This window comes from Hyperolius riggenbachi, chromosome 1 (assembly GCF_040937935.1).
Source record: "Hyperolius riggenbachi isolate aHypRig1 chromosome 1, aHypRig1.pri, whole genome shotgun sequence".
Taxonomy (NCBI): Eukaryota; Metazoa; Chordata; class Amphibia; order Anura; family Hyperoliidae; genus Hyperolius; species Hyperolius riggenbachi.
Window position 1 is genome coordinate 349,545,310 of NC_090646.1, and position 23,704 is coordinate 349,569,013.

The window sequence follows — 23,704 nt, forward strand, 5'->3', positions numbered from 1 at the left end:
AGTTTTCACATGCTATGTAATCATTTGCCATCATCTACTCCTATTATTAGTGCATACGTGGAATATAAGAATTGCAGACTTTGCCTTCTGTATGAATGTTTCACAGTAAAATTAAAGCTGAACACCAGGAAAAAAATATTTAGGCTTTTCTAAAGTAGGACGTTAAAGCTGTAGCAATTAACCTTTGTTTTTCTGTTCAGTTCAATCAGGCTCTTAGTAAACTAGATTAAAGTAGAGCTAAGCACATTTCCCCAGCAGTAAAGCCTGGTGCACAGGCTGGTCTATACTCAGCAAAGGTAGCCGTTGGGGGCCTTCTATGCAGAAAATCTATTGTGTGTACAGCCACCCTGATGCATCACTGAAAGATTCAAAAAGCCGGATCACCTCCACTGAGTACATTGTTCCCCTCCTTTATCCACTGACTTGAAGCCCCTTTGTTTAGGCAGTGCTGCTTTTTCTCGCACAAAGCATACAATTCCATATTGCCGACAGTTAGCTACTGTCAGCTGGCTGTCGGCCTGAACTGAGCAGACACTGCAGATTTGTCTGCAGAAAAATGCTGCTGACTTCTGCGGTTCAAGTGTGACCACTGCCTGAATGTTTACTATGCCCAATAGTAATTTCCCTGGAGGCAAGTGACAGTTTGTCATCTGTAAAGCTGCTGGAAAAAGAAGTGTGCAGTCACTCTTCTGAAATTGGCCTACAGGTACATACAATCTGTATCAAAGGGGTTGCTTGGTGGGAAATGCAAATTACTTTCTGGTGATGTTTATTTGTATTTACATACTGTTGAGGATTCCCATTTGTCTAGAATAATAGACCAGTCGGCGGGCCTGGTAGTAAATTCAGATATGCATGTTGGCCTTGTGGATAGCACTCTTGCCTTGCAGTGCTGGGTCCCTCCTTCGAACCTTGGCCAGGATACTAACTGCATAGAGCTTGTATGTTCTCGTGTTTTCACGGGTTTCCTTCGTGGTAACTCTGGCTTCATCTCACATCCCAAAAACATACAGATAAGGTAAATAAATTCCCCTAAAATTGTCCTTAAGGCTCATACACGCTTGACTAAAGTCGGCTGAGGCAGCCAGTACTGATCGATAATCAGGCATGTGCACAGTGGCTTGTAACCCGCAAGTGATCTGCACGGCAGATTAACTCACCCCCCTCGGGGGGAAAGGCCGATCACTTTGTATACGCTGCTCACCCTGCCTGCCATGACACAAACGCTGCTTCATTGTCCCTCTGCCTCCCCGCATAGCAACACAGTGCACCGTCAGCTACACAGCTGAATCACGTCTGTGCAGCCAAGCCCAGCGATGTCACCCATGGGGATCGGGTTTCAATCGCCGATCAAAGGTGTATGGGCGCCTTTAGACGTGTCCTAAAAACATACAGATAAGTGGCTTCCCCTAAAATTGCCTTAGACTGTAATACCTCAACACCCAAACCTACCTACCTGTGCTGAATCCATGCGTACTGCTGATTGGGCATCATGACTTTTCAAAGTACCTAGCATACACTTAGATATGAAAACTCATAACTCTAATATGAATTATGATAATAAAATGATTCTGTTTTAGAATCACAGAGTGTTATTTTCTTTTTAAAAGTTAAAAAAATAGATTTAATATTGTTTTGTCTCATATGAATGATTGTCTTTCACTCAGTCTTTCTGTGCCCCAGAGCTAATATTTATAAACTATTGACCTTTATCATCTATCCCCTGTGCTCAGAAGCTGTCCTTTGCCAGTCGAGGTTTATGGTTGTAATTCCTTTTCAGTGAGAAGTAGCTATAAGGCCCATACACACGTCTGATTTTTGCGAACGGATCGCTCAAACTCAGTCTTATCATGCGAACGACAGTCTGTACACACACCTGATTCGGCGTGCGGACGACTGAACGACGGGACGTTCAAACGACCCGTCGCTCGCAAAAATCAAGACGTGTGTATGGGCCTATAGTCTGACTAGGTCCCAACTGGAGAGAAACTGTCACTTATATACCAGAATGCTTAACTCTTTCACGCAAAAAAAGAAGAAAAGGACCACAGTCTAGTTATTTGTATGCTTGGCCTAGTACATACACACGTCATCTCATCATGCCACATGTCACCTCGGGTACACTTTAACGTTGATTGCATAGTGCTAGACCATGGAATATTTGCACGTTAATCTGCATTGCCATTGTGTATAGCTTTTACAATTTAAAGATGCACTGCAGCAACCTATAGAAAACTGTACTAAATTATTCAGAATACCCAATTTTACAATAATTCTACTAGTTTCAGCATCAGAAATGCTTCCTATTTCTATATATTGTTGTATATTGGTATGTAAGCCTGCTCTCTCAGTGATGTTTAGCCTAGGATATGATGTCAAGAAACCTTCTCCTCCCAGTGCACTCTAGGAAACCAGGTGTTGTTTCTGCTCACTTCGTAACACACACAACAAACAAATATTCCACAGTGATGCTTTTTGCCAGCAGTAAAGATGTCACCACCTGTGATAAATTGAAGAACGTAAACCAGGGTGAGGAAATATTTTACAATCGGCAAACACTGGCTAAATAATTTCTAAAGTAAAATTGTAAAGAAATAATAAGTATTTATTCATTACGTTATATTAATTAAAGTTCCTCTTTCAATCCCAATAAATCACACTGCTGAAATATGGAGTGTGGATCTCCCCCTAGTCTGTCTCAGTGAATTTGGTTCCCTGTATGATCTACTGTATATCATGTTCACAGGAAATTCTTTTCATCTTTTTCTAGGAATGTACAACGCTCTGACCATGTCATTTCTTCCCCAGGCTGTGCCTTTCTCACATATTGTGCCAGAGACTCTGCCATCAAAGCACAAACTGCCCTACATGAGCAGAAGACGCTTCCAGGGGTGAGTAGAAAATGGCAATATTTGGGAAAGTTGAAGTAGGAAATAAGTCACACGTTTTTCATCCCAAACGCAGCATCTGAAGCAATGGGAAGAGAAAATGCTGAACATGTTGTAACGACTTCTCGTGTCATAGTAGCCTTTTGTATCATTTACATAATGTCTGTATGTTGCTATAGAAATGTAAAGAATCCCGGCCTATCAATCAGGGCCTTCATGTGAAGAGAACATTTTATAAACATTAAGGTGTTCAACCAAGCGTGTCATAAGGGGAAAGTGATATGTGCGGCAGCCTGCATTGATCGCTTGCCATTTCAGGGAAGGAATGAAGAATAAATGGATTGTACAAAGGTTGCTGGATTAATGGATCCACTTCCCATTGGAGTTGCTGGAGAAAGAGATACAATGAATCTCTTTAGAGCATTTCCTTGTGGCTTTATTTCATTTCGAAAAGTGCATCTTTAAAGGAAACTTGTGTTCGCTTTCAAAGTGACCCTGCAGTAAAAATGGCCAGTATAAGCTGAGCATACGATGATAAAGTATATTGTCAGAGGTTACTTACTAGGGAAATTCTATGACTAAACAATTATCTCAACAAATATAGCCAGGTGATATGGTACTATAACTGAGAGTTCTAGCAGGAAGTCCTGAGTTTCATGAGGAAGTCATTCCATTTTGACCTTTCAAGCTTTTTGATTGGTTCTTTATTATGACGGATGACCTTCTTGGCCAATAAGGAGGCTCAGGAGCTTAGTTTGCATTATTTCAATTCCACATACATCTGCTCTAATCTCTGCAACTTGAAATATTTTCCATGCAGATTTTACTGAACCTAAACTCTGATTGTGTCAGCATATGCTCAGCTCATTGTATGTTGCCCAAGTTTGCTTCAAAGTCGCTTTAAATACTATCTAAACCCAAAATTAAAAAAAGCAGGCATAGTGTGAGGAGTTCAATACCGCTCTGTAATTCTCAGCACTCAGAACTGATGTTTTTCATAGGACAGTGGTATGCTGCCTCCTCTCCCTGCCAGAACTCTGTCCCCATGTTAGCACTACAACAGTCATCTATTTCCAGCAGTCCTAGTTCCCAGAGGAACACTTAGCAGTACGAGCATGTACCTGACTAGTCAGCACTAGACATATATATAGCACCACCCTTTTTGTTGTTAAGAAGGTGTGGGACTTACTACATAACGTAGGGTGAAGCGAATGGTGCATACACACGTCTGAGTTTTCCAAACGACCGGTCGTTCGGACCGGTTGTTTGGACGTCAAATCGGGCGTGTGTACAAACTGTCGTTCGGCTGACAAGGCTGATTTTGACAAACCAGCCTTATCAGCCGAACGACCATTTGTACACACGCGAGATTTGACGTCCAAATGACCGGTCCAAACGACTGGTCGTTTGGAAAAATCAGACGTGTGTATGTACCTTAATTGGCGACCATTAATGGAACACACTATTTGAATGCACAGAGATTGAAGTCATACAGGCTACTAGGTTGTCAGGGTGCATCAGGCACTTCTAAGAGATGAATGCTAACAGGTTACAGTGCTTAGAGAAACACCATTTGTAAGTTACAGCATATGTAGATTGCGTGTACCTAACAACTTGACTGTCAACTGCTGTATTTGGCTGAGTTTACTGTACAAACGGTACAATACAAAGCATATACTATATCAGTGTAATAATAGTGTGGTATCATAGTCTGTGTCAGGCTGTGTAGTCTAGAAAAAAAACAGAAATTTAGGAAACTTCAAATACAAATTCATGAGCAGATACAAATGAAGGATAAAAAAAAGAAATTATATGAATTTTGAACTTAGATTTGTATTGTGTATTATATAATGCATATCCTCTGTCCGTTCATTGGAAAGCAAAAGATCTTCAGGCAGCCCCAAAACATTGGCTTGTCTGTTGCAGTGGATTCAACAGCATCGTCATTACTCATTAAAGTGTTGGCTTTTTAGCACCTGTGACTGTTTAATCTATGCATGCACCATCCTGGCCCCAACAAATAGCATGAGTGCTGATGCTTTTCACTATACCATAAAAGGATAGTCTCAGTTGACCCTTTGATAAATTATCCCAAAGGCAGAAATGTTTACTTTTTCCTAAACGTTATTAGTTTCCTGACTTCTCATGTAGCTTTACTAATGAAGTGAAGATTTTAATGTACTAGTGTACTTTTGCGTAGGTATGCTTAAAATAAGCCAATGGTCAATTATGGAGTAAACGTTTATGATTGATTTTAGACCCATCTTATAATACTGGCATGTAACCTTAAATATGTACAGTGTAAGCTGATATTCTATGGTAATACTGATAGTAAACTGGCTGTAGGGTGTGCTGATTTCCACTTGGAAAATCTCCAATATTAGTCCTAAAGGTTTTTCCCTTCTCCTACCTGGTTGTAATCTGTTAGTCTGGACTTCTCCTCTCTGTGCAGAGCTCATCTGCACTTCAGCACGTTAAGTATAAGAATGAACTAGTGATATTCTATATTCCATACAAATCTGTGTGCAGTTCCCTCTTTCGATTTTCTGGATTACGTTGCTACGGGGTCCCTGCACCAGCAACCACTCTACTGCAGGTGTGTGATTCCTTCGATTGAATGAACTAGCAATAAGTCATTTGATTAGTATAAAAAATGCAAATCACACTCCAGTATTTTAAAACTGAGCTGAACTGATAAAATAAGTATATTGAATTATTGGTCAGGGCCTTGGTTGGAAACATTTTAACCACTTGTAAGTATGAGTACACATTAAAGAGTTTTACAGCCTCATAAAACTGCACTCTTTTCATTTCATGGCCTCCTTCCTCATTTTGCATAACTAACATATATCATGTTGTGCCTTCAAACTCTTATCTATGCCTAAAGAGTTGCTTGGTTGCCATAACTATAACACCTGTTCTTGGTAGTGTGTGTTACATCACACTTCTTCTCCTCCTCCACATTACATGAATGTAAAGGGAGCTGTGATTGATACAGTACCTATAGGAACACCAGCCATGGTGTAGAGGTGGGAAAAGAGCAATATGCCTCAGAGAGCATCTAGAACATATCTCCTGATTATGTAAGCAAATCTTATGGTATGTTATTAATGCTGCACATTAGCTAACTGTCCTAAAGCAGAGGGAATCGTCAAATGCCATTGGCAAAGGATGATTTCTACTTTAAGACTGTGCACTACTTGCAGTTTGTGCAAGGTTGCTTAAAGCACACCTGACCTGGGCAAAGCTAACTTAGGTAAGTACAGAGGTATGTTCATGCTGGATTTACATAGCACTGTGCATTGCCAGTTCATTGCCTGGTCTCCGTAATCACCCCTTGAAAAGTTAGACTTTTGACTAAAGTCAAATATTCATACAGGAAGAGGCAGGCTTGCCACGATATTCCCTCCTATCACCCTTCTATTCCCTCCTCTTAAGGGGACTAAATGGGAGGGTGATTGGCGGGAACATCACAGCAAGCCTGCTTCTTCCTGTATGAAAATCTGACTTGAACCAAAAGTCATATTTTTTTAAGAAATGAATACAGGAACCAGGAAGAACAATGAGAGGAACACCCAATGCACAGAGGTTTGTGGATCTAACATGCATTTATTTCTGTGCTTACCTAAGGTAGGTTTGCCTTGGGTCAGGTGTGCTTTAAATCATCTACCTAAAGGTGGCCACACACCACACAATTTTTTAAATATCTGTTCAATTTAAGAATTGCAATCAATTTTTCTGACTGATTGTAACATTTTAAAAATCTGACCAATGTACCACACACCTATTTTCAATTTTGTCCCCAATTATGCTAAAAATTATTGAAAAATCAGAGAAAATTGCTAGGTTGTGTATATTAATAAATTGACAATCTAACACACACCATACAATCTTTACAAAGATTGAAGAGAAATATCTGGCATTCCGGATCGATAAAAATTGAAGAAAACGGGAAATCTGATCGGAATTTTCAGTCGAATGAAAAAAAAGCTTTCGATTTTTTCCGGAGATCCGATCGTTTCTATCGAATTGCCTTAAAATCAGATCATTTTATTGTATCGTGTGTGGCCACCTTTAAGGTGGCCACACACACCATACAATTTTTTAAATGTCGGTTCAAATCAAGAATTGCAATCAATTGTTCTGACTGATTGTAACATTTCAAAAATATTACCAATGTACCACACACCTATGTTCAATTTTCCCCAATTATGATAACAATGATTGGAAACTCTGAGAAAAATTTCCAGCATTCAGGATCGATAATAATCGAAAAGAACGGGAAATCCGATCTGATTTTTCAGTCGAATAAAAAAAAAAAAAAAAAAAGCTTTCGATTTTTTCAGGAGATCCGATCGTTTTTGCCTTAAAATCAGATCATTTTATTGTATCGTGTGTGGCCACCTTTAAGAAGCAGTGATCCCATAAGGGGAAGCACCTCATGGGTAATTAGACAACAATTTTCAATCAACTCTTGTGAATCTGGAGCATGGACACTCAGATGTATATTTACACCTCCTCATCACAGCAATGCAGTCACCACTAAAACATCAGGAGGTAGCATAAAAGGGCAAGGAAAAGGTTAAGGACACACTGCCACCATGTTCTGGGTTCCCATAGCAGCAGCAGTGGTCGTTATGGCTTTCTCCACCCCTCTGGAATAACATAACACTCCAACAAACAACTCTCATCTTCTAAAAATAATTCTCAGTGTAGCAGCTCTCTTGTCTTGCTCTCTATTTCCACTTTTTGCAAATCAATAATTAGATTCTGAAAATAAAGTGGAAAAACCAACCAAGTATTTTTCTTTAGTTTCAGATAGAGAGGCAAGAATCTGCATTCTTCTTTTTATTGCTGCTTATTTATTTATTTATTTATTTTTGAAGGGGCAGTTACTTTTTGTGAACTTTTTTCCTTATTTGTCCTTCCTTGGAACTGATGTACTGATAAAAGTATTTCTCTGCTTGTAAATATGGTTCTTTGACTGTAAACTTTATTCCCATTCTCTACATGGTTTCTTTTCAAATGTTACTATGAAAGAAAAGGATACATGTAATTCAATCTAGATAATGGGAAAGCAAAATACATAATATATTTGAATTTGCAAAAGCAGCAGGTACATGGAATTCTGGAATGCATAAAATAGGAAATAAAAACATAAGATGCAAATATACAGTACCTTTATAAATTTAAGCCAATTACAAGACTTTGGAAACACCTGGTAGCATTGGACCAATCAGAGATTGCGGAGGGTTACTGCGGAAAACGGAATACCACAGAAGTTTTAGGCCAACTGCAAGACTCTGTAAAACTCTGTTCTGCCCGAGTCTTGTGAATGGTCTAATATTTCTGAGGTATTCCGATTTGTCCAATATTTCCAATGTATTTGGCCAATCAGAGAATTTGGTAGTGTATCATGGATGTCCACTTAATAGCAGACATCCACAAAATATAGCAGATTCCGCAAAAACACCTTTTTTAAAAATTACATAATTGTTTTAAAAAATGGCAAAAAATATAATTCCATAGAAATTAGTAATCGGAAATTCGTGGAAACGGTAACCAGCATTTGTAGAAATTGGAATTTCTTCAGAAGTGATAATTGGCATTTCCGACCATCCCTAAAAACATATACAAACCTCAGTAATGGAGAAATTTGCATACATACCTCAGTAATAGAAAGCCTCAGGATGGTCCACAGACTTCCTGGATCCTCTTGCAGCCCACTGTTTCAATACAAGGTCCCCATGTATCTATTTGACTCACGCCGGTTGAATAGGTTTCTTCCAGCACCATGGGTGAGGGCATCATTCTAGTTGGCATGCACAGACCTTACTCACATATTCCCAGTAGAATAAAGTGCTCATGCATGGCTGACACTTCAGCAGAAAAGGAGGGGCAGAGTGAAGACACAGAGAGCTTCAGCCAGCAATTATTACATTTGCCAGGGATAAGTTATCTTGTATTGCTCTCTGCAGTAAAAAAAAATGTTTTTAGACACAGGTAAGGCTTGGGAATCTTTTCAAATATTCTTTTATGTAAGTAAGAGTAGTTACTGAAATTATAGTTTTGGGAGTACAATACCACTTTAAATGCATAATAATAATGTGGTTAATCATGTTGTTTCCAGTCTAGATTTCAGTATTTTATCTTAAGACAGAGAAAACAAGGTTTGGGCGAGATCATTTGTTATGGACAACACAAACAAAAAACACTATTTTAATAACTCAATATTATTTATTATACCTATATGCTAAGATCATAATTTTGAACTTTTTCTTATTACATTTTTGTCAAAACCACCCTTAACCGCAATGTGAAGCATTTGGTTACTTGGTTTATTAAAGGGAACCTAAACTGAGAAGGATATAGATTTTTCCTTTTAAAATAATACAATTTCCCTGACTCTCCTGCTGATTCTGTGTCTCTAATACTTTTAGCCACAGCCCCTGAACAAGCATGCAGGTTGGGTGCTCTGACGGAAGTCAGACTGGATTAGCTGCATGCTTGTTTCAGGTTTGTGATTCAGCCACCACTGCAGCCAAATAGATCAGGACTGACAGGCAACTGGTATTGGTTAAAAGGAAACACCCATATCCTTCTCAGTTTAGGTTCCCTTTAAGGAGTGACCAGAAAGCACCACAAGCTGCCCTCTTTATATTATAATTATTATTGTATAGCTAATTTTGAGGCGCATGGCTGAGCAGAAGAGCCCCTGGTCCTTAAAGAGACTCTGTAACAAAATGTTCAGCCTTATTTCTTCTATCGTATAAGTTCCTATACCTGTTCTAATGTGGTCTGTCTTACTGCAGCCTTTCCTAGTTGCACAGTGGCTGTATTATCTCTGTTGTCTAATCTAATCTTCCTTCCTTTGTCGGCTCAGGCAGGAATGTGCTGCTTTGCCTGTGATAGGATAGAAGTTATGCACACCCTTTCCACGCCCCCTGCAGGCTCTGTATGAGTCACAGACTGAGCTTCTCTGAGCCTTTCACATGCTGGTTCGCAGCCATGTTTTTTGTTTGTAAACATTGCCTAAAACTGGCATTTACAAGCCAGGATCTCAGCAGAGAGTGACAGAAACAGCAAAGAGGGGCCCAGGAGAATTTTATAGTACAGATTCTGTTTAAAAAGTCTCTGTAACCTTAAAAAGGTCCCCTGGGGGGTACTTTGGTAGGGGAAACCTCTGGATCCTATCGAAGCTTCCCCCATCCTCCTGCTTCCTATGGTGGCACAGGGTCTCTTCTTGAGAAAGCGGGGTCACGCCTTCGGAACTAAGACGCCACACTCTCCCTTGGGTGCTAGTGGTCTACTTACCTGGGTGACATATGCTTGTATTCACTCCTATTGCTTCACTGTTAGCCACCACCAGCATCTATTATGAGATATATGCCCATTTAACTTATGTGTTTATATATGTTTTTGTAAGATATGCACTTTGATTGTTTTACACTATTGCACCTTATTTGAACCCGGGTTCAAGCACACGCTGTGACATTGCGTACACTGCGTGTTGCTGGTTTAATAGGTAGACTCAGATAACATTAACCAATGATTGTTATTGACATACTTTGACTTTGCATCCCAGGAGAGTGAATATTTTACTTGTTTTTATATGTGTGTTTAATTCATGTTACTGCTAAATAATACATTATGATCTTGATATTATATATCCTGAATGGTGCTAACATATATTGGGGGACCTTTCCTTTTTTGTACTATCTGCTGCTTTACCCACCCATAGCACACTCCTAGTGGTCGAGTGCGGTACAATACCTAGCCGATATTCTACTATCACTTTACCTAATCCTCTTCAACACTAACCCACCCTCTACCTACTTGTAACAATATTCTAGTGTCCCTCCACTTATAACTTTTAATGCCGTAACATTTCCAGCACCCAAACTATACACTGGGCGTCGCTATAGCTGCAATTATCATTGCTGTCTATGGGGTTCCCATATTACCAGATGGGCACCGACACCTAAATCACCTGCTTTGCCGTTAGGGTACCTTGTTTACCGTTGTCATGATCTGTGAAAACACATAATATAGACATTTTAACTGGTATATATTCATAGTCAAGATTGGTACCATACTTTTAGAATATGGATGAAATGAATTGTTGTTTATGCTGGTACGACATTGCACTTAGCAATACCAGTTTTATCCTTTTGTTATTTTACTGTTGGCTTGCCTTGATGCAATTATACCCAATTATCTTAGAAGTCATCGTGAATACCATGGATCTGAAATGCTTGTAGTAAATTATAAAGTAGATGGCATCATTTTCAAGATGTTGAATTCTGGGTACAGTTAAAAATGGCGCCGGCCGAATAACGGCGCCATTTTATGAACGATATTTTGTTTAAAAACGATATTTATCGTTTTTCATTTTAACCATTTCACCACTGAGGGGTTTTACCCCCTGAGCACCAGAGCAATTTTCACCTTTCAGCGCTCCTTCCATTCATTCGTCTATAACTTTATTATTACTTATCGCAATGAAATGAACTATATCTTGTTTTTTTCGCCACCAATTAGGCTTTCTTTAGGTGGGACATTATGCCAAGAATTATTTTTTTCTAAATGTGTTTTAATGGGAAAATAGGAAAAATGTGGGGAAAAAAATAATTATTTTTCAGTTTTCGGCCATTATAGTTTTTAAATAATGCATGCTACTGTAATTAAAACCCATGAAACATATTTGCCCTTTTGTCCCGGTTATAAAACCATTTAAATTATGTCCCTATCACAATGTTTGGCGCCAATATTTTATTTGGAAATAAAGGTGCATTTTTTTCAGTTTTGCGTCCATCCCTAATTACAAGCCCATAGTTTATAAAGTAACAGTGTTATACCCTCTTGACATAAATATTTAAAAAGTTCAGTCCCTAAGGTAACTATTTATGTATTTTTTTTAATTGTAAATTTTTTAATTTTTTTTTAATTACAAAAAAAAAAAAAAAATGGGGAGTGTGGGAGGTAATGAGTTAATTTTATGTGTAAAAGTCATTTATTTGTATGTTAAAAATGTGTAGGGTGTAGTTTACTATTTGGCCACAAGATGGCCACAGTAACTTTTTGTTTTAATGCGACCTCCAAGCTTCCTTCCGGAAGCTTGGAGGAAGAATAAGGAGGCTGGACACGTGAGTTTTTTCTCACAATGATCGCGCTGCCCATAGGAGAGCAGCTGATCATTGCGGGGCTTAGATCAACGAACGGGAATGGATTTTCCCGTTCATTGATCTCTGGGCGAGCGGGCGGCGGCGTGTTTACTAGCGGCGGGCGGCGTGTTTACGAGCGGGAGCACGGGCAGCGTCGGGAACGCGGAAAGTACGTGTTTCTCCGTCCCTGGTTTTTAAAGGATGGAAAAAGGGGCGGAGAAATACGTACGCGCGGGGGTAAAGTGGTTAAACCTCTTCTTCTTGTTTATAAAACATTATTTATAGTTTCAATTGTCATCGTCACATGCCATTGTAAAAATTTTGTTTTATTTAATAATAGTGTTATACCTAATAGCCCTAACTAAACCACCGCATTCCCGACGCTCTAATCTAACTGATTGCCCCCAAACTCCCAGGTGGGCAATCCGGGCTTTGTTTCCCAGTGAGGCGGGGCTATGAGCAGCAGCCCTGCCTCACATGCGTCTGTCAGCGGCGGATCTCCGCCTCCGCCCGCCCCTCTCAATGAAGGAAGACTGAGAGGGGCGGGCGGAGGCGGAGATCCGCCACTGACAGACGCATGTGAGGCGGGGCTGCTGCTCATAGCCCCGCCTTACTGGGAAACGAAGCCCGGACTGCCCCCCGGGGAGTTTGGGGGCAATTAGTTAGATTAGAGCCTCGGGAATGCGGCGGTTTAGTTAGGGAAATTAGGTATAACATTATTATTCAATAAAACAAAACTTTTACAATGGCATGTGACGATGACAATTTAAACTATAAATAACGTTAATATAAACAAGAAGAAGAGGTTTAAAACGAAAAATTTCGTACAGACATCCTGCGCCGTTATTTAATCATAAAAACGATAAATATCGTTTTATAATAAAGTTCTATGAGGCGCCGTTTTTATACCATTGGAGCTAGGCGCCGTTTTTCACTGATTCGTGAATTCTGTTTATGATGCCTTTAATCTTCTTGCTGCATTGCTATTTGTTTAAATTCATAGCAGAACTGTAGTCAAATAAAGTAAAGCAGCTGAATATGTAACAAAATAAGCTTTAAAGTAAAAGTTTTTTCTTTTACTTTTGTAAGGAATAGGAACAATTACGAGCTCCTCACAAGCGGCATATTAAGGTCATTGTCTACTTTTCCACCAACCTCTCACACCAGCTACTTGATTATAAGGCTCAACAGGTCTTTTAAAGAACCACTATCACAAAAAATGTGAAAATGTAAAATGCATGCATATGTAGAAAATGTGCATTGTTCCAGAATAAAATGCACTATAAATTGTGACGGATTGCGGAGAAACCGCCGCGCCTTCTGACAGTGAGGCGGCGGTATCCGCGCACAGAGCGGCGGTTTACCCACAGCAACATGCGTCTGGTTTGTCTGGACCTAGTAGTGCACACAGATGGAGAGCTACGCACGCGCGCGCCGCAAGACAGGCTCTTTATACCAATAGGAGAATGGTCAGCTGATCGAGGCAGTCAGCTGATCCCAGCTCAGTTGTTGATTGGTTGATGGGAGCTGGGTGGCACTGGAGAGCGCTCCACTATATATATCTCTTGCTGTTCAGTTGCTAGTTGTCTGGCGTTGCGAATACCTATGTGTTAGCACTCAGACCTAGTCAGATCTTTCAGTGTGGTGGAACCAGGAGGACCTGGGAATCCACACTTAGCCAGTTTACTGTGTATTATCTGTGTTATTCATTAGACCAGTTCCAGGGTGTAGATACCAAGGACCTCACACCCCAGACTAGGAATACTGTGTATCATCTGTGTTATTCATTAGACCAGTTCCAGGGTGTAGAGACCAAGGACCTCACACCCAGACTAGGGAACTTGTGGTATCATTCTGTTATACTTCAGACTAGTTCCAGGGTGTAGAGACCACGGACCTCACACCCAGACTAGGCATTGTTTGATATCTGTTATGACATATTGCTTTCCTGACCACTCCTCTGATCTCTGATTCGGTACCTTGCACTTCTGATATTCCGTTGCCAAACCCTGCTTGCCTTGGATACCGAATCAGCTTACTGTTTTTGTACTTTATCTGTCAGTGTGTTGCCGACCTGGCCTGCCCGACCTTTCTGGCTGTCACCCATCCCTTGGGTGCTCAGCTTCCCTGCAGGGGCCCCCTGCTTTTCAGGAGGGGCACTGCTGCTAACCAGTCAAGGTCTCCTTCTCCTGGAGTCCTTGACTGCAGTAGAGTCTGTCTCTACTTATTGGACCACCTGCTACCCCGGTGGTCCAATTTCTACTGTTACACCAAACACTCACACACTTCAGGTGTCCAGAGGTTAGCAATATATCTGTATTATCGGTGATTCTGCAGATCATCAATAATCAGGTATATATATATCTGTATTCTTGGTGATACTGCAGATCACCAATAATCAGATTATCTCTGCGTGCTGACACCAATCGTTACATAAATTCATTTTTTCCTATGTCACTGTCACTTACAGTAGTGTAAAAATCTGATGGATCTGACAGGTTTTGGACTAGTCCATCTCCTCATGGGGAATTATCAGTGTTTTCTTTATTTTCAAAAGCACTTATTGAACGGCATTTGCTTATTTCAACTGCCAAAATACTGTGCAGGAAAGTAGGCAGGCTAGCCGGCATCTTTGTCTCCCATGAGAAGATGGTCCAAAACCTGTCATATCTGTCAGATTTTCACTGCCTACTGTAAATGACAGCAGCATAGGAGAAATTAATTTATAGGGCATTTTACTCTGGGGGGAAATGTACTTCTGTAAGTATTTGTCCACATATATTTTAAATTTTGGCATTTTTCGAGATATTAGCCCTTTAAATTATAGGTTTCCTTGTGTTTTCATCATTTTGGCATTTTCAGGTATATTTTATTTTGCTAAAATTGAATTTTTTTTTTTTATACTGTTGCATGTGTGGAAACACTGGTTCTGGCCATGATGTCAAGAGGGGAGGGCTGTCACTGAACCCTACACACCACAACTACCACTTGTATGCTATGTGACACTTGGTGCTGGCAGTATCTGATGCAGCATACTCTTAACAGCGGAGGCTTATCTCTGTGTGTGATATGTAGTGCCAGGTGTAGTCCGCTCTATCAGAGTGGTGTTTAACTGCAGTAGGTATTGCAGGACACCCCAAAGTTGGGAACACTTGGCAAAGCAGCTACAATAATTTGAAACACTTCATATGAGGGCAATTTATTCAAACTTTCTAAGGTGAAATACAGGTACCTGATTAACAGTGCTTATAAATAAGTGTGTTTTTTATTGTTAATTTTTTTTATCCTGTGTGTGATTTATTTGAGGAGGCTTTTGAGGAGCCACACCTTGCTGGCCTCTTTTTCTGCTAACCATTAGCAGCAGGTCTGGACAGTGGGTTGAATAGGAAGACCGGACACTAATCTCTAATTGGCCTCTGGCAACTGTAATTTGTCACTAGGAGAAGCTTTTGATAGCTATTCAGTATTTTTTTTATAAAATTATTTCACTGTGTCACCATGGAGATACCGCTTAAGACATACAGGTTGATTCAAAAGCAGCATTTGCACGCTACGCGTGGTGATGTACTCGTAACCTGTGCTCTTTAGCGCAGCTGCGATACTTTACTAGCACGCCCGCTAGCAGCAGCACCCTAATTTATGTATTAGCAGCCACATTAGTAAAGTTTTGCGAAAGTGCTGTAGCCCGACCGTGATACTTCACTAGAGCGGCCGCTACTACATTAACTTAGTAGCGGCCACACTAGGGAAGTATCATGGCCGCGCTACAGCACTATTGCGCAGCTTTTAAAAGGATTGGCTGTAACTAAAGAGCACACGCTACGAATACAGGACTGCGCTTAGCATGTGCATGCTGATTTTATCCCGCACTGCTTGTGCATGGTAGCTGTAGTACTAATTAATCAATCAATAATAAACTCTACCTTATTTACCATCAATATTTTTTTTGCAACCAGAACAGATGTAGTGTACTTTCGAGCAACTTACTTAAAGGACAACTGAAGTGAGAAATATATGGAGGCTGCAATATTTATGTCCTTTTAGGCAATACCGGTTGCCTGGCAATGCTGCTGACCCTCTGCCTCTAATACTTTTAGCCATAGACTCTAAACAAGAATGCAGGTCAGATGTTTATGACATTATTGTCCGATCTGACTGCATTAGCTGCATGCTTCTTTCTGCAGCCAAATAGATCAGCAGGGCTGCCAGGCAACTGGCATTGTTTAACAGGAAATAATATCAGCCACCATATACCTCTCACTTCAGTTGTCCTTTAAAGCAAACTTGTACTGGCTGGGGAACAAAAAGTTAGATACTTACCTAGGTAGAGTGAAGCCTCCAGATAGTTCAGAGTTACCACTGCTGTTGGCTTGTACCCTCTGACTGCATGAGTATGGCCACACTTGTGCAGTAGCGTGAAACTGCTCATGGACAAGTGGTCTTGGCTTGCTGTGAAGTCATGGCTGGACTTGCGCAGACATGGTACAGCTACGCTCCTACATGGTGATGAGCTCGGCCATGAGAACATATGTGACAAACTCTTGTTGGATATATGTTCAGAGGGTCCAAATTCAGTGATGGCGAGATTGAGGAGGATCTTTTTGTTCTCTAGTCAGTTCAGGTTCACTTTGTACAGATCTACACTTTCTAAACTTTATTACCATCCTTCAAATTTCTATATTTCAAAATGTTAATATGAGGGAAAACTAATAATAGAAAGGAGCAGTGAATTATAAAACTTAGGGCTTGACTCATCAGCGCAGCTTAATGAGGGGAGCACGAGCTCAGCGCACGTTATGCTGCGGTAGTGCAGTGTAGCGTGCGCTGGTAAATTACGCACGCTCCTTGTAACTAATGGCCTCACTACTTGTCCCGCCCTGAGCCCCGTCGGATCCAGTGGCTTTCTAGGACATGATCCCCGCACGTTGATTGGACAAATAGGCTGCCTGTCAAGTGACAAGCAGCCTATTGAGCTATTCAGAGTGCTGGGATTCCATCCATTAAAGCCACTGGACCCGCTGGAGCTCAGAGCGGGACGAGTGGAGCGGCCGTTAGTTACAAGGAGCGCGTAAGTTACCAGAGCATTCTACGCTGCACTACCTCAGCATAGTGTGCGCTGAGCTCGTGCTTCCCTTATGAATCAAGCCCTATGTCTTTTACTTATGAGTGCTTTGTGCTATGTGTAAAGAGGGGTGTGGTGTCGGCATGATTAGAAGTGTGGTGGGGGGGTGTCTTCAAGTTATCCCTGTTTCTTATTTCAAAAGGTGGGTGTTATGCTTGGGTCCTTTTCAACTTTCTGTCATATTCTTGGTCTTGTCATATATTTAAGGATTCGCGCACTTGCTTGAAATCATTTACGATTTTCTACAACTCTGCAAATTATCCTTTTTTAGTTTCATATGACATTTATGGTATACATGACATTTTGAAACTTGCAGTTATATGTGAATAAAATGCCTTATTAAGGCTGTAATTGCAGGACTGCTTGTGACCATTCAGAAGCATCACCAGCGCTTGCTATATACTAGAAAATCTTTAGGCGCTTTCAGTAGAACACTGAACATGGCTGTTTACCATAAACTGCGCTATTATCTATTCTAGATACTCAGAATAGCATTATGCCATTATGTAAAATGGGAATGTAGAGGAAATTGTACAGCTGGAACATGAGCTTAGATAGATACATTCTGTGTTGATTCAGATTTAGGTTTGGTGTGCTGTTAAATACAAATTTGGTGGTAAGAAGTGGGTACAGGGATGACAGGATGGACAAACAGTCATTTCGTGCTGTACCATCGCTTGGTCACATGCTTATTTAGCTCCGCTATTTAAAGTGGACCTGAACTCGGAACTTCCTCTCTGCGCTATAAGATATGCAACAACATAATAACCTTTACAGAAAAACATTTCTTCGTTACAGATGATAGAAATCCTCCACTAAATCTGCACTGTTTCTACATCCTGATTCATGGAAGCAGACATATTGTTAACGTCCTGTGCTTTCAAATGAGCTTATCTGCCTAATCTGCCGTGGCAGTCAGCTGACAGGAGAGAGACCAAATCACAACTTTGGTTAGTCACAGATGAGGAGAAATTAGACAAGCTAAACTCTCTAAATGCATACAGGGTGCATTTCTCTAAGTTTTCCTTCTGCCCTCTGCAAGAGTTCAGGTCCACTTTAAAGTGGAAGATATAGGGGAAAGAGGAGGCCAGGAGTAATAAAATACTTTAAAAATAAATAAAATGGAAAAAGGTGAGGTGGCTTACCTCAAGGAAGACAAACTCACTTAATAGAAGAGTCTTTATTGCACTGACAACGCGTTGCGTGAGTACTTGCCCACTTCATCAGGCCAAATAGCAGTGCCTAAAATCATTAAACAAAGCGCTTAGTGCCACAGCACCGACAACATATAGGAACAAATATATAGTTTCATCCATAGGTGATCATGCATGCAATACTGATCAATTTAAGTTCAAAACATCAATAAGAGTTATTTGCATTCAAATGATTAGATGCATACAAAATTATCCAAGCCAGTTTCAACAGTCAAAGGCAGTTGTCAGCAGTAATGCAACAGGTAGAGGATATAAGTATAATGGTAAAAATACCACCAAGATTTTACTGTATTGCATAAATTGGCATACATGTTTTTCGTGCTGCACCTAGTATCATATTGTGCTATTATAAAAAGGATCATAAAAAAGCAAGTATACATATAAACACAAAAAGATATATATATTACATAAAAATGTATAATAAATAATCGTACAAATTGTAAAATATAAATCCAACGCGCTGTTACTCCACGTACAGTATATGGGTTGTAGATAGTGTCTAGTTGTTACATAATAAGACTCATATATAATAAGACCTCTGAGTCTTATTATGTAAACAGCTAGACACTATCTATAATTTAACCTATATACGTGTATTAACAGCGTGTTGGATTTATATTTTACAATTTGTATGATTATTTATTATACATTTTTCATGTGATATATCTTTTTGTGTTTATATGTTTTATGATACTTTCTTTTTTATGATCTTTTTTATAATAGCGCACATACGATACTAAGTGCAGCACGATAAACATGTATTCCAATTTATGCAATACAGTGAAATCTTGGTGGTATTTTTACTATTATATTTATATCACCTACCTGTTACATTACTGCTGACAACTACCTTTGTCTGTTGAAACTGGCTTGGATAATTTTGTATGCATGTAATCATTTGAATGCGAATAACTCTACTGATGTTTTGAACTTAAATTGATCAGTATTGTATGATCACCTATGGGTGAAACCACATATTTTATCCTATATGTTGTCGGTGTTGTGGCACTAAGCGCCTTGTTTAATGATTTTAGGCACTGCTATTTGGCCTGAGGAAGTGGGCTAGTACCCACAAAACGCATTGCCAGTGCAATAAAAACTCTTCTATTAAGTGAGTTTGTCTTCCTTGAGGTAAGCCACCTCACCTTTTTCCATTTTATTTGTTTTTAAAGTATTTTATTACTCCTGGGTGCCACTTTCTCCTATATCTTGTTCCGCCACCCTCCTTCGGGAGGGGAAACATCCCTCCTGGACCATTTACAGGTCACTTAAGGTTGTTTTTTTATCAGGAGTGCGACCACCACTAGCTCTGCCTGGTACCCTAATGTAGTCGGGTTTGTACATCTCCACCTGCCGACTGGTTGGTTGCCCTTCTGCAACCCACCTTTGTGAGTATAATCTACCTTCATTCTTACAATATTTTCCCACTACTGTGACATACTGCAAAATTTGGACTCCTGTTGTCTCTGTGTATTTTCCTCCTGTAGGGTGCAATTTTTTATCACCCCCAACCTTCATCCACTTGAAAGCGGTATTGAACATGAATTGTTCCCAATTCTTGTCTAGTACCAGAACATGGTATGGGTGCAGGGGGTGCAGCATGTAGAGTACAAACAATACATACTTGCCATCAGCAATTTTCTTCTAGGCTCTGCCCTACTCTTACAGGCTGCTCACAAGGGATGGTGGGGGACGGGGGGGGGGGGGGACTAAATACATAGTCGAAAAAAGTTACTATTTTGGCCCTTTTATCATGTCAAATGAGGATTCAGAGACACTAAATAGCCGATGCAATACATTATTACATGCAATGCTTTACTTTCTTCTCAGCGTGCGGTAAGAATTGGTGCAGGTAAAACATGCCACCCAGCATACATCTGCACTTCTGCTCAGTTTAGCACACTAGTATCATAAGTGATTTGTGTCCACTACTTCTGTAAAAGAATAAAGTGCTATATACTAGTGTCTTGTTCCCTTTGTGTGGAGCTGTCAGTTTTTACGAAAAATACAAAAAAAGTGTATTAGAACATGCTGGTTATTTTAATCAATGGGCTTTTTCAGAACTGATGATTTATCACAATTGTATTAAAAATAAAACTTCCAGCCTGCCGCATCTTCTCTGACAACATGCCCTTTTCGTCTCTATTGTATTTAACATGGCCATGAAGACACACATTTCAAAGCAGTTGAATGCCCCTGTTTTGCAGCAGAAAGTGCACAAATGAAAATGCAAATGTGTTAACTGTGAACAATGTCTCAGTAGGAAATTATAAGAACGAGTGTTACTTATAGATATGAAACCCATCATGAAAGGCTTTCCCAATATATGTATCCAGAAGAATTTTTCTTTTTCCAAGGGAAATTCAGTCACCCCCTCGTCTCAGCCTAGCCCTAGGCACATGATCAATAAGCATACATTTACGTTGCACAACATAAGGATTCTGAGCTGCTACAGCAGAGGGAATTTACTATAGCTAGACACTGTACAGGGGTGAGCCGTCTGAGTTCAGGAGCTTAAATTTACTCCTATTGATCATATGCTTACGTGGTTGCCTCTAAGGATTTTTATACTTTGAATTGTCTGGAATCAACAGGAAAGAAACTGCAAATACCATTTTTCTAGAGTACAGAGAGAGAGACTGGTACTCAATAAATGGCTTCTTCGTCTCAGGATGAGGATAAGGTTTCAGTGGTGTGCTCAGACCCCCAAGCCCCCCTTTAGAAGTGTGGGGTGTACCACTGTCTCTGCAGAGTTGGAGATTGAAAGAAATAAGAGACAGGATAATGTTTCACCTTAGAGGTGGATGTGATACCTAATAAATGATGTGCAATACTTATAATGCCTTCCTAGATTGTGAGATGAGAAAACAGTGATTCTTTTTTAGTGCATACGTAGACACCCTCAGTCAGAACACCTCTGGTAAACACCCCTCATACCTCCAATCATGGGAGAATGGCGGGACTGCAGTCACAGCTCCTGAAGCCTTCCAGTTGGATTAGTGTCCTAAAGGGGGTGAAAACTGGAGTTTTCCATCCTTTGACATGGTTACTGTTCTAGAAATCCTCAGCACTAGTGGCAACAATTGTGCAAAAAGATCTTAAGCTGGCCACTAACGGTCCAATTTCTAGCGAAAAATCGTTCAAGCGATCAGAAATTCTGATCGGATTGGTTGTAAATAATCTTCATTGGTGGACACAATCGATTATGAACGAGTGAAAAAAATGTCGCCCGAATGAATTTTCGTCGAACGAAAATTTGGATTTTCTTGGTGGTCGTGATAGATAGGAAGCAATGATTGGTTAGTTGATGGTGTAGTGAACGATTTTTCGTCCGATCAGAATTTCTGATCGCTCAAACGATTTTTCGCTAGAAATTGGACCGTTAGTGGCCAGCTTTAGTTTAATATTCACAGACACAGAACCGCATGACATTGGCGCATTGGACAGATGGCTACATCCTCATTTTAGATTTTGCTTTGCCCAAACTATCATTTTTGATGGTCTTAGTCAAAATATTTAAAGTACAGATATCCCCCAATGTCTCTGACTCCCTCTCCAGAAATCAATTGAGATGGATCTTTCTTCCCCACTTTTGTTTTTGCAGGAATCTCTTTAAAGGACAACTGTAGTGAGAGAGATATTTGAAATACCAGTTGCCGTAGTGTCTGAGTAACACCAAAAACATGCATGCAGCTAATCATGTCAGATCTGACAATAATGTCAGAAACACCTGACCTGCATATGCTTGTTCAATGTATATGGTTAAAAGTATTAGAGGCAGAGGATCAGCAGGACAGCCAAGAAACTTGTATTGTTTAAAAGGAAATATAAATATGGCATCCTCCATATCCCTCTTGCTACTGTTCTACCCCAGTGGGTTTCACCTGCTGATTCTCCCCCTCTCCCTCCATAGAACTGAACATAGTGATGTGCTGCAAGTCAATCAGCATATCTATGCAGTGCTCATTTATGAACCACCACCTGACATTATCTCTAAAGGTCTTTTTGGACAATAATTGATAAAAGCTGTATGTACTTGAAGACACAACTTAAAGGGAACCTTAACTGAAAAAAACATGAATTTCACTTACCTGGGGCATCTACCAGCCCCCTGCAGCCATCCTGTGCCCTCGCAGTAGCTCACGGATCCTCCGGGCCCCCGCTGCCAGCTGTTCACCATATACATGCTGCCACTTGGAGAAATCATACAAAAACATGGCCTGACATATCATTGCTATGCTGATGACACCCAGCTATATTTGTCATTCAAACCTATTGTCACAGATCCTACTCCACAAATAAACGCATGCTTAGCTGAGCTTCAGGAGTGGATGAATAATAATTGGCTAAAACTTAATGCTGACAAAACTGAGGTTCTTGTTATCGAGGGCCAGGGCTCAACAGCAAAGCAGCTCCAGTCTCAACCAACACCGCTAAGGATAGGGAGCTCAGACCTGAACAACTCAGACTGTGTGCGCAGCCTGGGAGTACTGATTGATTGGAAATTAAGCTTCAGGAATCAAATCTCAGCTGTTGTGAAACATTCCTTCTTTCATCTAAGGAATATTGCAAGGATTAAACACCTAATTCCTTCAGAGGATCTTCCAACCCTAGTTCATGCCTTCATCACATCAAGGTTAGACTACTGCAACGTCCTCTACACAGGCCTGCATAAGAAAGACTTACGCCGCCTGCAATTAGTACAGAATGCCGCCGCAAGGCTGTTAACGAGCCAACCCCGCCATTGCCACATAACACCAACCCTGAGCTCACTCCACTGGCTACCGATAAAATGGAGAATTCTGTTTAAGATTGGCTTACTGACATTCAAATCCTTGCACAATCTGGGCCCTGGATACCTGAAGGACTTGTTGCAACTACATCACACCCCCCACAATCTTAGATCAAAAGGACGTAACACCTTGGTCACCCCCAGAGTCCACCTCAAAACCTTTGGAGACAGAGCCTTTTGTCATGCTGCCCCTACACTTTGGAACTCCCTGCCACACCCAATCAGGACAGCCCCATCCCTGGAAGCATTTAAGTCTAAACTGAAAACCTACCTTTTCAGTCTGGCATTCATGAACATCTGACTATCTCCTCTGTAACACAACCCAGCCTGAAACCCTGTATTAATCTGAGACACAGCTATGCGCTTTGAGTCCTATGGGAGAAAAGCGCTTTACAAATGTTATTGTATTGTATTGTATAGTTTCGTTTTTGCCGACTAGGATTCGGCCGGCCGCCATGCATACCTTTTTACGCATTCCCGCTGGGGCAGGAAGCTATCGCTGACAATAACAAGCACATTTTTAC

At 40.5% G+C, this 23,704-nt stretch overlaps 1 protein-coding gene across 2 annotated transcripts in view; it reads left to right on the plus strand.

Annotated features, from left to right (window-relative positions):
* Positions 1-23,704, plus strand: part of CELF5 (CUGBP Elav-like family member 5) — a 203,937-nt gene that overhangs the window by 69,264 nt on the left and 110,969 nt on the right. For both annotated transcript variants that reach the window (XM_068234091.1, XM_068234092.1), the window contains exon 2: positions 2,809-2,891. In XM_068234091.1, the coding sequence (XP_068090192.1) occupies positions 2,809-2,891 (83 nt within the window). The remainder of the gene's footprint in view (positions 1-2,808; positions 2,892-23,704) is intronic.